This window comes from Sporothrix brasiliensis (genome assembly GCF_000820605.1).
Source record: "Sporothrix brasiliensis 5110 chromosome Unknown Cont16, whole genome shotgun sequence".
Taxonomy (NCBI): domain Eukaryota; kingdom Fungi; phylum Ascomycota; class Sordariomycetes; order Ophiostomatales; family Ophiostomataceae; genus Sporothrix; species Sporothrix brasiliensis.
Window position 1 is genome coordinate 1661611 of NW_024467135.1, and position 22006 is coordinate 1683616.

At 52.7% G+C, this 22006-nt stretch overlaps 6 protein-coding genes across 6 annotated transcripts; 2 read left to right on the forward strand and 4 right to left on the reverse strand.

The window, feature by feature from the left end:
- Positions 1-565: 565 nt before the first annotated feature.
- SPBR_04330 (SHO1 osmosensor) lies at positions 566-1631 on the reverse strand (the record flags this gene model as incomplete). Its single annotated transcript, XM_040762613.1, has 3 exons — positions 566-1075; positions 1133-1417; positions 1533-1631. The coding sequence occupies 3 exons, from the start codon at positions 1629-1631 to the stop codon at positions 566-568; spliced, it is 894 nt and encodes a 297-aa protein (XP_040621762.1).
- A 5439-nt stretch (positions 1632-7070) lies between these two features.
- On the reverse strand, positions 7071-7762 carry SPBR_04443 (nuclear distribution protein; the record flags this gene model as incomplete). Its single annotated transcript, XM_040762726.1, has 2 exons — positions 7071-7483; positions 7555-7762. 2 exons carry the CDS (start codon positions 7760-7762, stop codon positions 7071-7073), a joined length of 621 nt encoding a protein of 206 aa, XP_040621763.1.
- A 1321-nt stretch (positions 7763-9083) lies between these two features.
- Positions 9084-10802, forward strand: SPBR_04186 (uncharacterized protein; the record flags this gene model as incomplete). Its single annotated transcript, XM_040762469.1, has 2 exons — positions 9084-10002; positions 10072-10802. 2 exons carry the CDS (start codon positions 9084-9086, stop codon positions 10800-10802), a joined length of 1650 nt encoding a protein of 549 aa, XP_040621764.1.
- A 362-nt stretch (positions 10803-11164) lies between these two features.
- SPBR_04492 (uncharacterized protein) lies at positions 11165-11650 on the reverse strand (the record flags this gene model as incomplete). The annotated part of the gene is made up of 1 exon (XM_040762775.1): positions 11165-11650. The coding sequence occupies one exon, from the start codon at positions 11648-11650 to the stop codon at positions 11165-11167; it is 486 nt and encodes a 161-aa protein (XP_040621765.1).
- Positions 11651-12661: 1011 nt separating this feature from the next.
- SPBR_04087 (glucan 1,3-beta-glucosidase) lies at positions 12662-15383 on the forward strand (the record flags this gene model as incomplete). The annotated part of the gene is made up of 4 exons (XM_040762371.1): positions 12662-12848; positions 12928-13042; positions 13108-13858; positions 13947-15383. 4 exons carry the CDS (start codon positions 12662-12664, stop codon positions 15381-15383), a joined length of 2490 nt encoding a protein of 829 aa, XP_040621766.1.
- Positions 15384-18496: 3113 nt separating this feature from the next.
- SPBR_04512 (uncharacterized protein) lies at positions 18497-18868 on the reverse strand (the record flags this gene model as incomplete). Its single annotated transcript, XM_040762795.1, has 1 exon — positions 18497-18868. One exon carries the CDS (start codon positions 18866-18868, stop codon positions 18497-18499), a length of 372 nt encoding a protein of 123 aa, XP_040621767.1.
- Between the last annotated feature and the right edge of the window lie 3138 nt (positions 18869-22006).

The following is a 22006-nucleotide window of genomic DNA, read 5'->3' on the forward strand; positions in this document are numbered from 1 at the left end:
ATAGAGGACACAAAACTCGACCCATTTCACGCGACAGCGACAGTTGCCAAAAAGAAGTGGTAATATGAAAAAACGACAAAAAAAAGTTGGAAACAACCCCGTTGTGTTAAGGCAAAATGTCAAAGTGACGGCAAAGAGGACTGGATGCGCAATAGTCGAAAGTAAAAATAACAAAAGAAATGTGTCGCCAAAAAGAACGCAGAAAAGGCAAATACGTAAGAAAGCAATAAGCAGCTGGGCTTTGGAACCTGAAACACCTGTGCATACCTGGCAGCCAGGCGTGTCCATGTTTTTGTCTCCGAGCCCCTGCGTTTGTAATTTCGAGCTAGACGTGTGATATCTCGATATTTTATAGACCGAAGAAGAGGCGAGAAAGAGAGGGCACGGGGGTGGCGTAGATGTGGGTATATATAATATGAACAAAAACGAAGGAAAGAAGAGCGTAAGGAGTGAACGCGCTGGCCGAGTCGATTATCGCGGCGGCAGAACATCGATCGTGTAATGTCATGTAGTGCTGTCATCGGACAGTCGACCATCGAGCCCATTGCATTCATTTTTATTCTCCTTATAACAGAATCAGGTAGTTGCTTGGTGCAATACCCGTCTCGCCACTCTCTTTCCTTGCCTGCCACCAGCGGCCGCTGACGTCGGACACCTCGAGGATCTCGTGCTTGGAGAAGCTAATCTCGTTTGCGTCGTCGGGGTTGGCCTCGTAGCTGTAGATAGCCTTGGCGCGGTACGGGTATTCGGTCGGGGGCACTATCTCGCCCTCCGTGCCGCCCGGTGCACCAGCGGTCTTGCCAGCCGGTGCGCCAAAGCCACCGCCGTTCAATGTCGAGTTGCGCTGGGCGGTGGGCATACCGGTGACAGGCGATGAGTTCTCGAAGCCGTTGAGCTGTGCGGAGGTGTACATCTGCGGCGGAGCGGCGGACGTCGAGGTCTCGGGGCGGCCAACGCCGTAGGCACCAACCATGTTCTGTCTGTTGGTGTTGGATTCCTTGCTGAGGGCGAACGAGTCGAGATAGGCGCGGGGCACGGCAGACGGTGCTGAGCCGAAGTAGAATATCCAGACGATCTGAAACGAATTAGCGGTGCGCAAGACAGCAGGGAAGAGTTAGGGACTGCGACATACCGTCACCATGGACAGGAGAATAAAACCAGCAGCCGCGGCTTCTTTAGCACCGTTGCTGGAGTACACGAGGCCGTTGACGGACGAGGTAGCCAGGACGAGGCCACAGGCCAGGTAGCCAACGACAGCGACATGGTAGGTCTGAGAGGTGTCGGAGGCGACGACGACCAAGACGCCGGCAACGACGAAGAAGTAGTAGACGACGGTCCACCAAGTGTAGGTCGGGAAGGTGGACCCGGTCTGGACCTGGGCGACGATGGAGGAGATGAAGGAAATGATCCACGCAAGCTGAAGTCCGGTTAGCATTTGGCATTGTGCATGCGACCTGACGGTCACTGTCGCTCTGCTACTCGAGAGAAGGGATTGAAGAGGTGGAGAGCGAAGAAATGGCAACTGAACGTACTGCAGAGATGGAGATGGTGGCCAGAGCAAAAGGGTCGCCGATGATGTTGCCGAAGTTGAAGCCGTTTCGGCGTCCGTACTGGACGCGAGACTGTTCCATTTTGCGCAGAGACGGTGAACGAAGCGAGCCGTAGGAGGGCATAAGGAACGTCTGTTTCGGTCGACGAAAAGGCGAGAGAGTTGGCGGAAGAGCGAGAGCTAGATGATGGGCAAGAGCGACGGAAAGAAAAGAAAAAGAACAAAATAAGAGGCAACAAGAAAGAAAAAAAAAAAAAACTAATCAGACAATGGGGGGAGAAAACCAATCGCAAAGACACAGGAGAGGGAGAGAAAAGAAAGAATGAGAGAAGAGGCCAGAAAGGGGTTAGAAGACCCAGCGGGAGGAAAAGGACTGTTGGATGCGGAGGCTGGACTCGTCGAGGAGAGGCTGTGGGCGGCCTTGTTTGCTGGCTGGGGTGTGAGTGAAGAAAAAAGGGCGACGAAGGGTGAGGGAGCGAGTGGAAACCAAGCGCGGGAGATCGAATAAAGTGGGCTTTGGTGGAGAGGGTGTGCTGCAGAGTGGATAGCGGGCGGCGGTGGATGGCAGCAAAAAGAGAAAATGCCCAAAGTGTGGCAGTGTTCCAGGAATGGGACGGGGCAAAAAGAAGGTAGGGGCGTTTTTAGCGTTTTGGCGTCTGGTGTGGTTGAGCGTTTGAGCCGTTGCTGCTGTTTTCGCCGTCAGTCGACTCCGTTCCAAATATGTTGTAATAGACGGGGGACAAGAGGCAGGGGTACGGGATCGTTGAGAGCCATGGGAGTGAGGCGTCCTCTGGTGGTACCAGTGTGTCTTACCGTTCCGGACTGGCACAATGAGGTGCGTTGGGAATACGGAGAGGGAAAGAAAACAAAGAGTGGGGAAGTCAACACACGGCTGTAATTCATATGTCGCACACGATAAAACGTTTTCTTCGCAGTAATGTGAACGTGACGTGAGAGGAGGGCGTGTCCGGAATGTCGCGGGATGCCAATCAATGCCTAGATGTCTCGAGTTTACGTGGCGATGTCAAAGACGGACGGGGGCCAAGAGAATATCCCATGAAGTGGCGAGATCGCGATAATCAGGAAAGAGAGCAAAAAAGTTTTGTGTGATGGTTGCGAAAATACTAGCCAAGTCTATGGGACAGACGAGTCAGGATGTCGCACGTCGGACGTCGGAGTGTAATGGCGATCGCCGCTGAAGATGTTGCGGTTGTGGAGGCCACTGAATGACGGACAAGGCCACGCGGTCGAGCACGCAGAGGGCCAGAAGACCACAAAACCGTGTAGCAGAAATGGATGTCCGTTCGAAAGATGGCGACGGAAAGGGATATTTGTGCCCTGTGAGCCTGTTTGTCGTCGCGATTGGCTTTGTGTGTGGGACTTTATTGTGTCTGTTGGGACGATGAAAAGGCTGCAATTGGTTTTTAATGGATGGAACGAGGGCGATATCTGCACAGCAGGCTCCCTTATTTGGATGTATCGAAATGGTGACAGAGAAGAGAAATACGACGTGGAGATGCAAAATGAGGATTTAGAAAAGGGGAAGTAGAGGATCAACGAAACAAACATCAACAAAGGACAGAAAAGCTGGGAACGAAGGCCTCATATGGCAAAGTCGAGATAGTTGCCGGAACGAGAAAGAACAACCCTTCGACCGTGACTACGGAACAAGACCATGCGAGATAAAGAAGGAGCGAGGGAGCAAATAGACAGGGGTGTACGGCAAAAAGAAGGAAGGAACAGAGCCCGAGTAAGGACGGGCAAGATAATCAAGAAATTCCAAGATGCGGGAAAGAATATGCGGGAAAGAATATGTTTACCAGAAAGAAAAAAAAGAGAATGAAAATCTTACTGGATGAGAGGTGTTTCGTTCCAAAACGGTATGCGGTATAGGATGTACGAAGCACGATGAATTGTTAGAGTGGTTTAGCGGCCCAGGAGACTGGACGGTGAGTGTTTGCAAAGCGTTGCTGAGAAGCAGCTTACACGTGAATGTGGCAGGTGGGTAGGTGGGGGAATGCAAAAAGTGGAAAGAGCAAAGGGCAGCGAGTCGCCTCGCCGCGTAGGAGCAGTCGTGATACTGAACGTGGCAAATACGGGAGACGGTATTGTTTGTTCGCTGGATGCAGGGATGCTGCGCAGGCCAGGGGCAGAGAGGAGTGCGCAGTTGCGAGGCACACATGCGTGGTCCGGCCGCATGCAACATCATTGGCTGTCGCTGGCACGAAAGCGGGCAGAAAATGGGAAAGGGAAAAAGGGGACGCTAGCGAAGTGCTGGAAACGATGGAAACGCTGGAAACGCTTGGTGCAAAACGCGTCCCCTTGAATTTTACCGTTTTTGATACTAGCGTCCCTCACCTTTCGACCCTATCTGGGAGTCTGGCTGGGGCTCCCTTTCCTTATGGAGCCCGTTTAGCTCCAGTGAAACGACGAACAGTGTTCCTGGATCGAGGCCGCCATCCTTCTCTCCACCCAAAAGCTAGTGGTTGGGACTGGCTGTGAGAAGCCGTTTTTTACTTGCCAATTCGTACTTCGTAATGTTGCTTGCTTTCCCGTATCGCCATCGCCAGTCGAAGTTTCGGATATCATCTTCTTTTGAGAAACAGACTCGATTGAGTGCAACGGTTCGACAGGAGTTCTTTAGTTGGTGCCAAGACCATTTGGTGGTGCCTCCGGTGCAAGGGCCTAACTGGTTCCAGTTATTCCAGTTATTCCAGTGGTTCTAGTGGTTCCAGTGGGCCATGTCAGTGTGGAAACCCCCATACTTTTTAGCGACACCGACATCAGCGTGAGACGTCGCCTTGAAGAAAACAGTACATTCGTACTTACAGACGCATTGCCACTGACGCGTTCTTCCACGTATTCACAAGGCTCCACCAAGTGTCCTTTCACTTTACAGGCCGAGTGGAGAGACAAGTACCTGTGGTATAGGCGCATCCATGCCTGCACTGCAAATACGAATGCGGTGAGATGCAAGATGTCTGTCCTCCTCACCACTCCTTTCCTTAGGTATGCAGGGGCTCGAAGCTTCGCCTGGGCTGCATGATTTGTCGGATGGCGCGCTACCGATTGGGCTGGACGTGGAAGAACGAAAGGGAGGAAATCATTGGCCTCGTGCCTTCGATGCGCAACGATTTCAAGATGGGCACCTGCAAGGGAGCAACAAAGCCCGACGAGTGGAGGAACAGCTGACGGCAAATCAAGAACAAAAGAAACCAGAGGCCAGAGGCACCGAGACGTGAGAACGAGACCAGGTTGACGGAGGGCCCAGGCCGTGTTCGTGTGCTGCTCCGATGGCATAATGGCCAGCAGATTGGCTTCATCAAAGAGGCAATGTGGTGAGCATGGAGTGACGGGGGGGTTGCACTCGGAAGGCGGACGATACCTGCTGTGCCTCTTTTTTAACCGTACTTCTCGTGTTCCCTCTGCGCTTCTTCTCTGCATAGAAACGGGAACTTCCATGGCCAGACCTTTTCCATGGATCTTGGGACAACAACTGGATAACTTGACAGCCTCCGTTCGGCTTGGAAGGTCGCAGCGAAGCCCCGTTTCGGCAGTGATCACGGTGAAAGAGTGGAGGAGCAGACCAAGTTGGGCAAACTTAAACAAAGAGCGCGGAACACGACGCAATATCTGTTCTTTTTTATTGCATGTTCATGCGACATCCGTTGACGTTGGTCGCCGAAGGAGACATCAAAGACAGCTCCGTCTTTCGAACGGTGAAGACGCCGTACGGTCCGTAATGGATAAAGGCAGCGCTCGAATCCCCGTAGTCTCGACGCACAGGTGACATATCAAACGTCCGTGGGAACCCCTTTCCTCGGCACAGCACACTTTTCAAACATGCTGCAGCACGGAGCAAACTAGTCGAAAAAGGGCAGAGACGAGCACTCGAGAAAACGGTTTCTGTTCGAGAGAGAAGCATAGTGATTGGCCTCTAGTTTTTCTTGGTCTATTGGCCGCTTTTGAAACGACCCATGAATTACGTAGCCAGAGTACGGTCTGGACATACCGATGGTCGAATTAACAGGCATGCGATGGCGACGTTGAACAAGACTCGTCGAGACAATAGCAAATCGACAAGCTTCCGGACCAGTTGTCTTGAGTCGTCGATGCCGTTGTCGATCTGGCCCCTTTTCCTCTCCTGCGTGTACCGTGCTGTGCCTATCATCAACCTCCTCCATGTCCTTGCCTCGCGTTCAAACTAGCACACGAAGGAACGCCCAGGGCGTGCACGACGTCGACCTGAGATCGAGAAGGCCGAGTACATTCTCCGTACTCTTATGAATTGCTCTAGGGCTGGTCACGACAACGCCAACATTGCTCAGTTACTCGCATACAATATACATCGTGACCGTCGACGGACGGGCTTTTGATGCAATCCGGATGGCCGCTCGGCTCGCCGTTTTCTTCGTGTCTACACCATGGCCTCCTTTGCTTCGTCTCTGACGGCGATGACACGCCTTACTCCAACTGGCCATTGACGATCCACTGTCGTCCCATGGGTCTTGTTCGTCATAGCGTCTTGTCGTCGCTTCTGACTTCAGTCTTCATTCACCGTATTTACTTTCCTGTCAGGGGTCGACGATATTCGTTGTTTCTCTTCCTGCAATACGGAGCGTGTTCTGAAAGAACACGCTTTCCATTGGCCTGCGATTTATTCACTGCCTCCCGGCAATCAATTCTTGCAAATGCGCTTTCGCCGCACTTTCCTGTCGCAGAATGGGCCCAGGTTAAAAGGAAGCAAAGCTGAAACACGGAACGGCAACACCCCGTCCGGCGCTTTTGCACATTGCTTTATCAAGAACGATTCGCGTCTTTCGTCATAGATTAGGTTTTCCGGGGGACAAAAAAGAGGAGAATGTGAAGTAACCCACGGTTAAAAATTAACGATTAACAAGATGTGTTGAGGGACAAAATGTTGAATGCGACTGGCCAACAGGGCAGATAGATTTCAGATAGTATCGTGGTATCAGGTAACGCTATGGACGAAGCACAGCTTTGTGCATGCCATTTCTCAAAAGTATGACGTCGGTGACCGAGCCTCACTGGCCTTGGCGTCTCAAATGAAATCCATCGGCCATCATGACGTCCTGCCTCGACGTTCGTACATCTGTGGGCCTTGGAAGTTCTGTAGTTCAACCCTAATTCCAGTTACGGAGATTAAACGTTGCTACCGAGTCGCCCCGGTAAAGGTCTCGCGAAGAGAAAGTTCTCTTCCTGTTCCTGGAAACGAAGTATGCTCGCCATTGCAAGTTCGATGCAATGATACGTTGATGTCCGGGTGCCGTGACGTTGCCGTGTCTGATACAGCGAACGGGCTTAGAATGGCAACAAAGTCTCAGAGACGAGACTGGACCGGACGACGCGATCACGTCTCTGCTGAAACATGACTGGAATCGGAAACGTTGCAAAATGGACTTGCAGGGCAGAGAGGCCAGACGACGAATGAGCGGGCGATGGTGTGTCCGATAGTGTTGGCCATGGGCCTCTGGTCACGACCTTCCAGTCTCGGCCGTCTTCACACACCTTCCTGCTCGGCCTTCCGCGCCGCCGTCTCCAATCGCCGTATCTGGCCCTCGGCCCGCTCCACGCGAGCCTCTACGCTTGCAACCATGTTGGACGCCCCCAGCGCCTGCCGCTCGTAGTACTGCCGCACGAGGCGCTCGCTGCGGCCGCGGAGGCCAGCCACCTCGGCATCCAGCTGCTTCTGTGACTGTGCCAGGGCCTCCATCCGGGGGACAAGTCCCACGAGCTGTGCGCTCAGTGCTGCTTCCGGCACGGGCGTGTCGACGAGGGCGGCATTGAGGGCCGACGCGGTGGCGGGGAAGGCACTGGCGTAGCTGAGGACGACGGCACGGAGAGCGTCGCGGTCGAGCTGGGTGGGCGGCACATCGGCGGGCGGTGCCTGGAAGAGCGAGGGGTGGGATTTGTCTGTCTTGTCAGCAACCACATAGCCACAGCAGCATCGTCGGTCCGATAGGTGGTGGGCCGGTCCGGCTTACAAATTTTCAGCAACTCGGCGTAGACGCGGACGTTGGAGACCAAGGACGAGAAGCGCCGCTCGAGATCGGCCAGGGCGTCGACGGCGGGCTTGGCCGGCAGGGAGTCGGCGTCTTTGGGCGTGTTGCCGTCGTCGCCGTACAACAAGTGCTCGACGCGGCGGACACGCGACTCGAGCAGCTCGAGCGTGGCCTGGCTGGTCTGTTCCATAGTTGTGGCGTCCTTGTCGCGAGTTGAGAGTGTAGACAAGTGGCGTTGAGGGTGTGTAGGCTCTGAGAAGCGGTCGAGGCGGTGGTATGGAGTGGCCGTATGTCGTTGATGATTCGGGTTCGGTTCGGCGAAGCTCACATCGCAGGGAAACCGACCTTGGGAAAGCTCTATGATTGGCTGCGCTCTGTTTTGGTGTTGCTACCTAATTCAGTGAGTTTTGCCAGCCAAATACCGCTGGAATTGGTCTGATTTCTAGGCGTTTCTGGGTACCCTCAGCGCTGTTGTCTGTTGCGTAATATTGTTCTTGGCCGCTTGGCGTTAGCGCATGTTCCCCTGTATTTCTGGGAAAGGGGTGCAAAGGCGTAATTTCAAACAGAGAAGAATTACCTAATTTAATTCAGGAGAGATTGCAGTAAGGAAACGCTCAAGGCTCTCAGGACACTTTGCGTGCGGCCTGACGAGCGACGGGGCGACTCTCACAATAGGTCTCTTTTGACGCCGCATACGAGACCATCGTCTTATGTCTGCGGTGGATTTGACATGATCGCCTTATGAAGCTGGTATTTCGACATGCAATGGTGAATGGCGAAGTCGGCCAACACTTTGTAGGCGTACGTAGTGGATTTGGCGGGTGACTAAGGCAGCCAGCAGAGGCATTTGGTGGGGGAGGGTGCGAGGAGCGGTGCAACAGCGGCACAGTGTGGGAAATGCCAGGCTCCGCCAGCCACTAAAAGCGAGCCAAAATGCGACGCCCTGGCCTTGGTCAAGGCTTGGCTTGCGTTTGGAGGACCCGCTGAGCCGCCTTTGCCATTCCCCATGGTGTGGTATTACGTGCTACAGCTCTTTTGGGGAAGTGCCAACGGGGGCAAGAACAAAGAACGACACATCAAGGAAAGTAAAAAATAAAAAAGAAACCACACAAAAAGCGTCACCACATCTGACTTACCATCTTCACCTTATTCCGTACACACCACAACGCGGCACACACTACACACCAACAGACTACAATATACCAGCGGAACGTCCCACAGCAACAGCGACCTTTTTCAGCGATTTGCTGAGCCCTTGACTGGAAGAACAGCATTTAATCCACATCGAACTTCCGACGACCTCGATCTGCCCTCGTCGATGCACTCGCCGTGAGTCGACCTGCCCCGTCGAGACAAGTTACTGCGTGGGCTCTGATCAGCAGCGGTCGAGTAGAAAGAGCGCCCCAGCCTGACGGCGTCTTTTGCTCTCTCGCCTGCCTCCTTGCATTCGCTATACTCGTCTACTCTTCTCCCAACGACATCCTCGCGACGAGCCGTGCGCCCGCCGCGCGATGCCGAATTACTCTACCATTTCTTCCGATTCCGGTCGATCTAGCCCGGACCTGCGCGCCTCCAGCAGCAATAGCGACGACATGGCGCGACGGCGACGGGGACGCAGCCCCAAGCACGGTGGCGCCGGCGGTGGCCAGGCCACCATGATCAGCAGCGTCATCAACCTCCTCAACACCATTGTCGGCGCCGGCACACTCGCCATGCCGGCCGCCATGTCGCATATGAGCGTCGGCCTCGGCACGCTCGTGATCCTGTGGTCGGGCCTGACGTCTGCGTTTGGGCTGTACCTGCAGTCGCGCTGCTCCCGCTATCTCGACCGCGGCACGGCGTCCTTCTTTGCGCTGTCCCAAATCACCTACCCCAACGCCGCCGTCGTCTTTGACACGGCCATTGCTGTCAAGTGTTTCGGCGTCGGCGTCTCGTACCTGATCATCATTGGCGATCTGATGCCGGGCGTCGTGCTCGGGTTCAATGGGGAGGCGGGCGCTGTGCCCTTCTTGCTGGACCGCCACTTTTGGATCACGGCGTTTATGCTCGTCATCATCCCGCTGGCGTTTTTGCGCCGCCTCGACTCGCTCAAGTACACCAGCGTCATCGCTCTCGTGTCCATTGGCTACCTGATTGTGCTCGTTGTCTACCACTTTGCCTCGGACTCGCCTGCGGAGCGCGGCGACGTGCACCTGATCCGCTGGCACGGCCCTGTGGCACTGCTCAGCAGTCTCCCCGTCGTCGTCTTTGCGTACACGTGCCACCAGAACATGTTTTCCATCCTCAACGAGCTCAAGGATAACTCGCCCGCCAACGTCATGGGCGTGGTGTCGTCGAGCATCGGCTCGGCTGCGTCCATTTATATTCTGGTCGCCGTCACGGGCTACCTGACCTTTGGCAGCAACGTCGTCGGCAACATTGTGTCCATGTGTATGTCGTGCCCCGTCCTCTGCGTCTTTCTTATTGGGAGTTCTCTACTAACTGCAACTGCCTGTTTAGATCCCGCCAACTTTGCGTCCACTGTCGGCAAGGCCGCCATTGTGGTCCTCGTTATGTTTAGCGTTCCGCTGCAAATCCACCCGTGCCGTGCCTCGCTCGATGCTGTGCTCAAGTGGCGCCCGAACAAGCCGTTGTCGTCGTCGGCGGCGTCTCTTCTGCCCGGCGGTAGTTCGGGTGCGTCCGTCGCGTCCTCCATGGCCAGTGCCGCTCAGGCCACCGACAGCCACGGCGCCCCCGTCTCGCCCATGTCCGACATGCGTTTCGCTCTCTTGACCACACTCATCATTGTCGGCAGCTATGCCACCGCCCTCGGCGTCTCCAGCCTCGACACCGTCCTCGCCTATGTCGGCAGCACCGGCTCGACGTCCATCTCCTTTATCCTGCCGGGCCTGTTTTACTACAAGATCAGCGACCCGAACAGCAGCCACCACCAGCGTCTGCTGAAAGAAGACGACGATGCTTTCCAGTCCGACGTCAGCGACAATGACAACGAGACTGACCTCAACGCCGACGAGGCGTCACTGCTGTCGGCCGGTGGCCGTGTGCCGAGCATTGCCGCGGCGTCTGCGTCGCTCTCCCGCCGGCTGCGTCTGCGCCGTAAGTGGCGCTGGGACCTGGAGCATCTCAGCGAGGGCCTCCTGCGCAAGATGGCCTTGGCCCTGGCCATTTATGGCATCTGCGTCATGATTGTTTGCCTGTCGATGAACACTTTCTTCGAACCGACCCACTAAGGGTTGGCGACGAACAAGAATCGGATTTATACAAAGTACCTATGTTGGCGCCTTCGAGCGTGTTTTCTTACTTTGGTTGTTCTGGCGCTCCTTTATTCTGGTTATTCGTTCATTCTTCATCTCGGAGTCTTTTATTTGCATTGCATTGTTTATATATAAGCATTTTTTGGGTATTGGGAGGCATGGCTAGGAGTTATATTCTTTTCTGCCTTTTCTTGAATTTGTCGCTCTTTCTTTATGCATTCCCCATTCGCTCCTTACTCGCAACCCTAGATCGCGATTTCTAAATTATGCGATAGACATAGATTCTGTTCTATTGTATCGTTTTGTTATCCAATCATTCGTTCCTGCTTCTCCTCTCTTCACTGGTGAACCATACTCCGCAGCATGTATGCAGCACATAGCACAACGAGCGCAAGGATACACCGTACCAGCTGCCCGACTGCGTCGCACCATGTCCACTGCTGCCACGGCGTCGCCACGGACGGACCCGGCGTGTACCTGAACCCGTGCCCCAGTGACGTCCACTTGATTCCCCCTCTGCCATAGTGGGTCGCATGCATTCTGTGTCGCGTTGCTTCCGGTCGCTGCAAGTCCTGTATCGGGAGTTTGAGGGCGGCCACACATTCAGAAGGCGGATTTGCCAGGGGCTTGTTCGTGGGCATGCCCTTGGCCGCAGTCTTCGCAGTCGTTGTGGAGCCCTCTATCGTAGCGGGCGGCGGTGACGATGGTGACAGAGCTGACAATGCTGCGACATCGGGGTATTCTTGGAGCAGCTCTACCAGCCGTCTCAGGAGCTCCCGGTCCTGTGGTGGGATATAGATGAACTCGTTAATGGGCATCGGCATCGTAATGGTATTGTGGGGGTTGTATTCTGAATTGTGGTTTTGCTCTTTAAAAATAGCCATTTGGAAACTTTAGTAAATTGGACAGTAAGTTTACCTTATTTATATTTCTAAAACTCTTAATGCGGTATGCCAGTGAAGTGGCTGTGAACAAAATATTCATTGTTGCCGCCTTTGTGGTGACTTCTTTGTTTGGGTGCTTCACCAGAACGATCGTTTTGACCAAAATGGATCCTGGACAACACGACCGTGGCCGCTTTGTCTTTACGCCGAAGCCAAAACGTGACTTTTCTTTATGTTTTTAAGTCTCATTTCATTTACTATTCGCTCGTTTTTCCTCGTGTGCAAGTGAGAAATGACTTCGGAGAATACAAAGCGAGGTCTCACCGACCAGAAACCGACATGAAGTTCACAGACTCCGCATCGCATATGTATTTTGCCCATGTGACGCATATTCGCTTCGCTTCTCAGCCAAATGAGGTCATGTTCTTAGATGTGGTGCCTACTTTTGTCTTCCTTGTGACAGAAGTAGGTTCCAAAGATACAGAGCCGACGTCATGGCCCCGTTAGGCAAACTGTGCCATGAGGCTCTTGTCACCTTCGCTCCTTCCCTTTATGCGTGGTTGTGCACGCTTGAAGAGCGTGTTCTGTGTCGCTCCTTCCTCATGTCGCTATTTGATAACAAGGTAAAATCTTGGCACAAAAAAATAAACATAAAAATAAATTAAAAACACGTCCCTCGAACACCCCTTATACATCACAATAAATATCTGCACCCCTTCTCTTTGTGCTCCATCTCTTCCGTCTACATCTAAGCTCCCCTTGAGATACCACTTCTGAAGTGTTTACTCCGGTGTCTGATTTACTTTGACGTCTTTCTGAGGCACGAGTCAGCACTTTATCTTACATTAAGCTCCCAACTCTGTATTTACCGCATCACATCACAGCCTGAGACAGAATTAACAGCCAACTCTGGAATTCTTTGAAGCTTATGCTGACATCCTCATCTCCATCATGAAATTCACGAGCGTCCTTGCGCTACTCGCCGCCTCCTTTGTCGGGGCGACAGTTGCCCAGGATCCCGGCGCTACGCCGTACTGGATGGACGCCATAGCCCATAACGGCATCGCGTCGTTTAACCCGGACAAGAGCTACACGATCTTTCGAAACGTGAAGGACTACGGAGCAGTCGGTGACGGAGGTGTGTTTCTTTGCTTGCCCTTCTGTCTTTCCTTGTCGATGCTCAAACCGACCCTGCAAAAATATCTGACCGCTTCTAGTGACCGACGACACGGCCGCGATCAATGCTGCAATCAGCGCCGGCAACCGCTGCGGCGGACTCACAGCATGCGTCGGGTCGACTACAACGCCTGCGGTCGTGTACTTTCCAACCGGGTAAGAGATATTTGGACGCCGAGACGTATGCAAATGCTGCGGCGAGCCACGACTGACTCAGACAGGACCTATATGATCTCCTCGTCCATTGTCGACTACTACTACACCCAAATCATCGGCGACCCCCGCAACATGCCCACCATCAAGGCCATGGCAAGCTTTGTTCCCAACATTATCGGTATGCTCGACGGTGACGTGTACGTGACAGGCAAGCTCAAGTACACTTCGACCAATGTCTTCTTTCGCCAGCTGCGCAACATTCGGTTTGATACTACAGAAGTTCCGGGCGCCGTGACTGCAGTTCATTGGCCTTCGGCCCAAGCCACGTCAATTCAAAATTGCGTCTTCGTCATGTCTCCCGATCCGGGCAGGCAACATACTGGAATTTTCATGGAGGAGGGAAGCGGTGGCTTACTGAACGACCTGGTGTTTTACGGCGGCACATACGGCTGCCAGCTGGGCAACCAGCAGTACACCATGCGCAACATGACGTTTTTCAACTCCAACACCGCTATCCTCCAAATCTGGAACTGGGCATGGACGTACAAGTCTATCTACGTCTATGACTGTCAAATTGGCATCAACATGACCGGTCCCATCATTGGCTCCGTGACGCTTCTTGACTCGCTGTTCTACAACACACCCGTGGGCATCATTTCGGGCCGTGCACCAAGCAACCGAACAGAGCCAGGCGCAGGCTCTCTCATCATGGAGAACGTCGCATTTCGGCAGGTCAACGTGGCAGTCATGGGGCCACAAGGTGCTGTCGTGGACAGCGATGCGTCAGGCACTCTTGTGAAAAAGGGGTTCGCATATGTTTGTATTCTCGTCCCTCCGTTTCCGTCCCATTTCCCGTCCTCCTGTATGGATTCGACTAACAACGACACACGTTACCTTTTCATAGGGGAACATCTACGTTCCAAACGGTCCAAACGTGTACGAGGCTTTTAACGATGCATATTTCCCCGAGCTGGACGAGCTGAGACTGGGCAACAAATACTTTGAACGGTCGAAGCCGCAGTACGACGACGTTCCAGTCTCTAGTTTTTTGACAGCACGACAGTTCGGAGCCAAGGGTGATGGCGTCACAGACGACACAGTAGCACTGAATGCTCTGTTCCACGAAGCATCCAATGAATTCACCGACTCGGTTGCATTTGTCGACGCGGGATACTACCTGGTCACTGATACCATCCGTATTCCGCCCAATGTGCGCATTGTTGGTGAGGCGCTGTCCTCTGTGATCATGGGGACCGGACCCAAATTTCAAGACATGAATGCACCGTACCCAGTGGTACAAGTTGGTGGGCCTGGCGAAGTTGGCTATGTCGAGTGGTCCGACATGATTGTTTCGACACAAGGTCCCATGGCAGGCGCTGTGCTCATCGAGTTCAACCTTGAAACGCCCATCGGTCCATGCACAGCATTGAACCCACCTTCCGGCATGTGGGATGTACATGTGCGTGTAGGCGGGTTTGCCGGATCCCAATTGCAACTGGCACAATGTGGCAAGACGCCGCAGCTCACCAACTATGTCAACCCAGCCTGTGTGGCCGCGTATCTTGGTCTGCATATAACCAGATCGGCTTCGAATGTGTACTTGGAGAACAACTGGATCTGGACCGCAGACCACGATATTGAGGATCCTCTCAGCTCGCAGATCTCCATCTTCAGTGGACGCGGTATTCTGGTGGAGTCGGAACAAGGACGCGTCTGGATGGTGGCCACCTGCGCAGAGCACCACGTGAAGTACCAGTACCAGCTTGCCAATACGCGCAACATCTGGATGGGCATGATCCAGACAGAGACACCCTACTACCAGCCTAACCCGCCGGCACCGGCGCCGTTTAATCCGGTAAACACTACAATCCATGATCCTGACTTTGACAAGGACTGCAATCCCGCTGTGGTCAACAGCCAAGGTCAGCTTCCCGGGAACCCTCCGTGTGCCATGGCGTGGGGTCTACGAATTGTCAACTCCCAAAATGTGAGTGTTTACGGAGCAGGCCTTTACTCTTTCTTCAACAACTACGATACGTCTTGCAGCGCCCCTGGCAACGGCGAACTATGCCAGGCACGTATGGTGTACACGGGTGTCTTGGCAAGCGAAGTGAATAATGCCACCGTGAGCGATTCAACGTCGTCCTCATTGCCAGCCTCACCGTCACCGTCACCGGCCGCTATTCACAGCAACTCCTCCTCCGACGTTGTTGGCATCGAGATGTACAACCTCAACACAATCGGATCTGTGAGCATGATCAACCGACAGGGCACCGATGTGGCGCTGTACAGTGACAACATTGCCGGCTACACCGCCTGCGTTGCGTTGTTCAAGTTCTAGCGGAACCAAGGCTCGCTAGAAATCGATTTTAGATGTGGAGGCAGCGGTAGTTGCAAGGCGCCAACTTCGGTAGCTTCTTTGGGCTCGACTACTACTTCGACGGGACGGTTCCGGGCGGGACGGAACCTGGGCGCCGAAGGCTCGCTCAGTACGCTGAGTGCTCTGACTGTTGAGGCGACGAGGTCTATCATGAGGCCACCAGCGAACAACATCACTTCCCCTACCAGCATCTCATCGACCTTTGTGACGACCCTGCTGCCGACTTTGAGTGTGAGTTTTCCTTTGCCGGTGCCATCGCAAACGGACTGCAGCTCTGATTATGCTTGGTAAGAGAATGTGTTCGGAGAGAAACATTTACGTCGGGTTTCCACATGACTGCACTAATAGGACGCGGAATCTGTCCCGAACGAGCTTGCTTTAATGTGTTGATACGTTCAAGTATCAAGCGGACGTGGATGTGGACGAGGCTATCGGGGTGCATGTTAAGTTGGACAAATTTGAGCCATATGAAGCAGCCTTATGAGTTGGGTGATACTCATTAGATGGGGCACGATGCGGATGACATGCAAACATAATCAATCGATGCGCTTTTCTCAAAATCTTCTCTGTATCAAAGTCCATTCTTTCTTTGCATTGCACTGCAAATCTCGATGCGCGTAATCGGATGTGAGGACAAGTCGATTAAAGTGCGGGAATGCACCCCGAGGTCAATACGAGTGTTGACACTTTTGTTTACTCCGTGCAGTATAATTTCATTAAAATTTAAAAATTTTGTTGACCCGTTGACGATCTCGATTGTCGTCGTGGTTTGTGGGGAGCCTTGCTGGGTGACAGGCACATTGCGTAACCAAGACGAGCGTGATGCTGGGATGTAAGAAACGTAAGCTTTGAGGTGGTGTGCGTTGAAAATGGGGCTATTAACTTAAATTTGTTAGTGGAGAGGATTTGAGATTAGCGATCGAGCCAAATTGTGTTTAGTGGATTTCAAACAGCCTCGAGCACGCCACAACTCTGGGGTTGCGCTCCATCTAAGTCTTGGCATTTGGCGTATGCAGGGTTGCTTTTCCGTGGTTCCAGTGGCGACCTCGGTTGTGTCAGTGGCTTTAATGGCCGCATTTGGTGGTGATGCGGCGTATGCACCCACTGTAAATGCTTGGGAGAGAAACGCCCTTCAACGCCTCAGCTCCACTAGCCTTTGTTCAGTAATACGCTATGGCGCCCATCAGAGCGTTGCACACGACTACCGCGGCGCACATTCCAGGCGACCCTGCATGTCAACAAACGCGGACGTTTCGTGCTCTCCATGGCATTCATCGACTTCAGCGCCGTCGCGCATCAGGTTCAAGGCACCGACCAGATCAGCCATACCCGTGCTGCTTGTGCATTTTTTGCGTTTGCCTTTTCTCCTTCCGCATTGCAACAGTGTCGAATCGAGAACTCGGCGCCTCCCGCTTCGAACTAATCGGCACCGCGAGAAAGGTTGCGTGCTTCACGACCTGCCAAAGTTCCTGGCAGTTGCCGCTACTTTTCGCGCTGGAATAGATCTGGGGACAGAAAGGAACGGCTTCGCGTCGCTTGACGTGTCATGTGGCATGCAAGACAAAAAAGCGACTTGCAGGCGACGGGGCCCAACGGGCGCGTCGCTGAAAAAGGGCAAAACTTATTTATTTACTGTTAAGCGAGCGACGGGACAAGACAGGTTTTAAAGACGAGATTTCTGATATCAGATGTCAACTGTCAAATGTTCATTCCTTCACAGACACCTTGGTGATCGCACCTTTTGTACTCAAATTGTGGGAAAGTGCCCCTTTAATTGCAAACGTGTCTCCCTTGCGAAAGTTCAAAATGCGATGCGCCAGGGATGCCAGCCCGCTCCCCCGCCTTGCTTCGTAAACAAAACAAATCAAAATAGGGGTTGAATGTTTGGATTTAACACCATAGTCAGAGCCACTTCGTAACTCATGTACACGTATTACAGAGAACGCCGTCACGTATAGACAACTGTAGAAGATCATCAAAATTGGTAAAAGAGTAAAATTTGTGAACTTTGTTCTGTGGAAATGGCAAAGAACGATTGTCAAAAAGAAAAATATTAACAAGCAGATTCTCGAGATCCAGTTCTCCAAACAACACAAAACAGCAACCGTGTTTTTCCATTGCTCCCTGCACCTTGTCCCATTTGTGACTCGCACGCCCAGTCGAGTCAATAAAAGAAAATGTATGCAACTAGAAGGGAAGAAAAACAACTCATAAGATAAGAAAAAGGTAAAAAGAGATATGGGTAAAAAAAAATTGTTCCAAACCAAAACTTGGAACCAAGAATAAAAGGTTGGAAAGGGGGTATCGGAAAAAGGGGTTTCGCCTCGCCTTCGCTTTGTAAAGGAAGGGAAAAGGCTGCGTTTGGCGTGAATCGAAAAGGTGGCAAAAATAGAATGAAAGTAAATGGGGGGCAGGTAGGAGCAAAAAAAGAGATTGTCTAGCGGGAGCTGTTTTGTTTTGTAAAAGGGCTTGTTTCGATTCTTAGATTTTGAAGTTTTTTTGAAGACCGAGGTTTGCCACAGCTTGAAAAGAATCGCAACAGAGTGACAAAGCAGAGAAGATGGTAAAGTGGTTTGGTTTAAGACTTGAAAACGCCCCAGGCCTCTTACTGTGAATAAGTCAAGGCTCGGCCGCAATCACATGCAATGGTAGAAGCGAAGAATAAAAAGGAGGAGTTTGAGAGGCGTCAACCAGTCCGGCGGAAAATTGAGGTGGTGGCCGCTCATCCACTTCAGTCGAGATGATAGAACGGGAGAGGTTTGAATTTCCCAGACTGCGTTGTTGACGTCGCCGGATGTCGGTGTTGTTGTAAGAGCTTGTTTAGTTCATAAGAAAATAGGCAAGGCAGGCCGCCGATGTTGAACGCTCAAAACAATGCTGAAGGACGATGATAAAGGTGAAGACGGTGATGGTGGCGTGTCGTGAATTCTCATGAGAGACAATCGCGCGAGGAACCAAGGCCTCGCAGCGTGTTGATCGTGTCGAAAGGGGGTAGAGACAAAGGAAATGTAGCTGGTGGCTGTGTGCATCGACGAGTGTCGGAGTCCAGGGAGCGTTGATTTGAAGCTGACAGTTTACAGAATCGCGGCAACAACCATACCGGCGACACCGACGAAAGCAACACCGGCCGCATTCCGTAGACCAGCACTGCTGCCGCTCGTGGTCGCGGTCGCAATCGGGGCAGTACCGGAGGTCGTAGCGGCGTGCGTCGCCGACGACACGCGGAAAGAGCCTGTGCCAGTTGCCTGATAGCTGGTCGTGGCGTTGTGCCAGGTGGACGTCGTGGTCGCGACGACACGCTTCAGCGTGATTGTCTTGTACAGCGTGCTTGTGGACACCAAAGTGGTCGTCGTCGATTCCGCGTCGGTGGCGGCAGCGGCGGCATCAGCAGACACACCGGAGGCAGCAGCCAGCAGGAGGGCCGAGGTGAGCGTAGAGAAGCGCATTTTGATTTATATTGATTTTCAGCTATTGCGGTCAAGGCGTGAGCGTGACGAAGTTTTGTGCTTCCGGAGCAAGCGCAGAGAGAAGGTGAAGGTTTTCGTGAGAGATCGTGATGTTCGGAGAGGCTGTGTGAGAGAGGTGGGAGAATCCGACGACTGGCGTGGTGGTGGAGAGTCTGCGTGTAAACACGGCTGAACGTTCGATTGTGTAAGTGAGTGGAAGAGGACTTTGCCAACGAAGCCCGAATATGTGAGAATATGGATGTGGATGGAGGTGACGAAGCAAAAACTGCGAAAAGAGAGAGAAAGAGGAAAGAAGTCAGAACGTTTGTGGAGAACGGGGGAGCGAAGGAATAAAAGAGCGGAACCCCAGCAAAACTGATGCACGTCGAACGACATGGGAATTGGAAGGAGCACCTCAGATTCTTTCCACGATCGCACCTGCCCATCGCTCGCAGGGGGGGGTCTCTGAATGTGCCTGAAAGTGGGTGTGGGTGTGTGTGGAGTGTGGATATTGTGGCAGGGGTCCACATTGTCGGTTTGGCGCAATAACACCGCGCTGGTCTTTGTTGGCTGATGGGACAAACGCACCACAAAGAAGACACAGAGAAATAAGAAAGAGACCGCCATTAAAATTGTGGGTCGGCCAGTAAACCGGGCCTTCACAGCGGGTATCCATTTGTCGTGGCCAGGCAGGCCCCTGTTATGCGACGGGCCAGCTAACTGAAAAAAATAAGAGAAAATGGTGCAAACCACCTCAAAACAGTGGCGTTGTCGCCATATTGCGGCGCAAGCAACGCGGTAATAGAGTGTCGAGACCCCTGCCGCCTCTAAAACCCAAACAGACGTCTGTGGGCAAATCAAGAGCCCGGGGTCAATGCTACAAGGCGCTGCAGGGAAATTTGGCCCAAATTAGCCGCTGCGACCCGTCCTCTCAGAAGTACTTGCGACCTGGTTGGCAAGGGCAGAGGCGGTTTCTGGCAAATTGCAGGCACGGGGAGACCTGTCTCTTTCGGCCTGCTCCAAAGCGACCCCTGCACTTGCCCATTTTCCGTTGTTTTCCGTTTGTTTTGCTGGTCCTCTCGCCTTTCACTCTTTCCCTTTCTCATTTCACGCAGCCATGTCGCATTTGTCGCCGAAAATGGCCGTCTGAGGTCATATCGTGAGACCGCTCTCCCCTCGCCTCGCCTCGGTTTCTCTTCCTAGCACTGCGCCATCGCAGCATGTCGTCGTATGCTGGCACGGTCGTGAAACTCCGTTGACTGCAACCTGAGCAGGCGTCTTTGTCAGAACAGTGGGGGGTTGCGATACGAATGTCCACGAGGGCGCACCTTCCTCTCCGAGAAGCACAACAACAGACTACCATTTGGGTCGCGCTTTCCTCATCTCAGAACGACGATGATCGCAGTTTCCTGTCCGGTCCAGGCCCATTGCCCCTCTTCCCTAACTTTACTTTGAGACTATCTCTTTCCTTCTTCGGCGGGTTCTCTGTATTCCGTAATTTCACATAATTTCGCCCATCTGGCGCCGGTCCAACCATCGGAGTGGTCCTCCCCCCAGCGCTACCATTGCGCGATGGACCGCAATTTCCCCCTCAAAAAGGAATTGGAGCGGAGGGCAGGCGCCATCGGCAGACATGCCATGCTTTGAGGAGGTCGCGCGACACAAAACCGTTGCGACCCTCCCTGGTCTTATTGACCTTCGTCGCACGGAGTTCTTACTTTTCGTTTTCTCTGGTTCTCTGTGTTCTCTTCCCCGCTTGTGTTCTATCTACCGGACATCTGTACATTCGTACCAAAGGACACACGACCATACATCGTAGTAATGCGAATTTTGTAATTACCTACAAGATGTACATGTACCTCCATCGTCACGCATGATATGTGTATGATTATGTACTGCTACACCGTTATGTCTGGCGGTTCCTGCAGGCACTTCCCTAGTTCCCACCTCTGTTCCTGGCGCTAAGCCCAAGGCAGACAAGCCCTGAGCAACCTGCGACGGTGAGCAAAAACAGCGCCACATCTTTTGCGCCCATTTTCTCTTCGTCACTTCCAGGTCCGCCACACTTTCAAGTGGAGGTGCTAACCAAACGAGCCAAAAGAGCCAAATTGTCAATTTGTTACGTATGATAATGTACCATCGTGGCGACTGGAAGGTGAAAAATACTTTCATCTTTCATTTCCCTTTGTCCCTCTTTCATTTGTGGCTCGTGTTACTTGGACGCCGGCTTTCGTTATTTCTTTGTCTCCTCAAAAACAATGTCGGTTTCAACCCTGAAAAACAATCAATAAATGGACAAAGAAGTAAAGTGGGAAGAAAACGATGGAGATTTACTCCGTAAAGGACAAAACAAAGGGTATTACTTGAATGTGAGAAATTTCCTTCTTCCAATCAGGTATTGTTACCTGCTCATGTTCCAGACCACCTGTCTCCCTCCCTTCGAGTATTTCTTTCATCTCGTGTCCCGGTCACACGAAATCAGAATCTCGGCCCAACAGCGGTCTCAGGGCAGTTTACGAGAAGATCACCGCACAAGGCAGCCAAAAAAACAAAGAAAAGAAAAGAAAAGAAAAGAAAAAAAGCCGCAGTGAAAATCTGACAAAAAAGGCCAGGGCGGCGAAGCAATAAGAGTTGTCGCGAAAGTGAAGTGCCCTTGCACAGAGATGCCCTTACGGTGTGTGTGAGGCGGACCTGCATATGCATATGCAGTACGATGGTAGGCAGTCTTGGCTTGTTGGGCTGCATGTTGCCACCCAAAAGTAGAAAAGTTTACATTGTAGGATTATGCCACCTCACCATCCCTTCCTCAAACGTGGCAGCGGACGTAAGGGCAACCCAAGGGCAATCCGGATGTTTGAGGCCTGCTCATTTGTTCCCGGGGCTTATGGTCGTTTTAAGCATCCCTTGCCGCACGTAAATCTGTACATCAGAGGGCCCGTCCGCCGCAAATCATAAGTCGTAATTGTACGACACGATGATCATGACCGAAGTGAAGGACCCCGTGTCAGTCCCTTGCGCTTGCTGCCTTTACCTCACCTCACAACATTTGTTAGTTTGTGAGCGGACTCCGGTTTGTCGCGGACGTTTTGGCTTCCTTTCTGGGTTTCTTTTGTTCCATATTCTCCGCCTGCAAGGCAA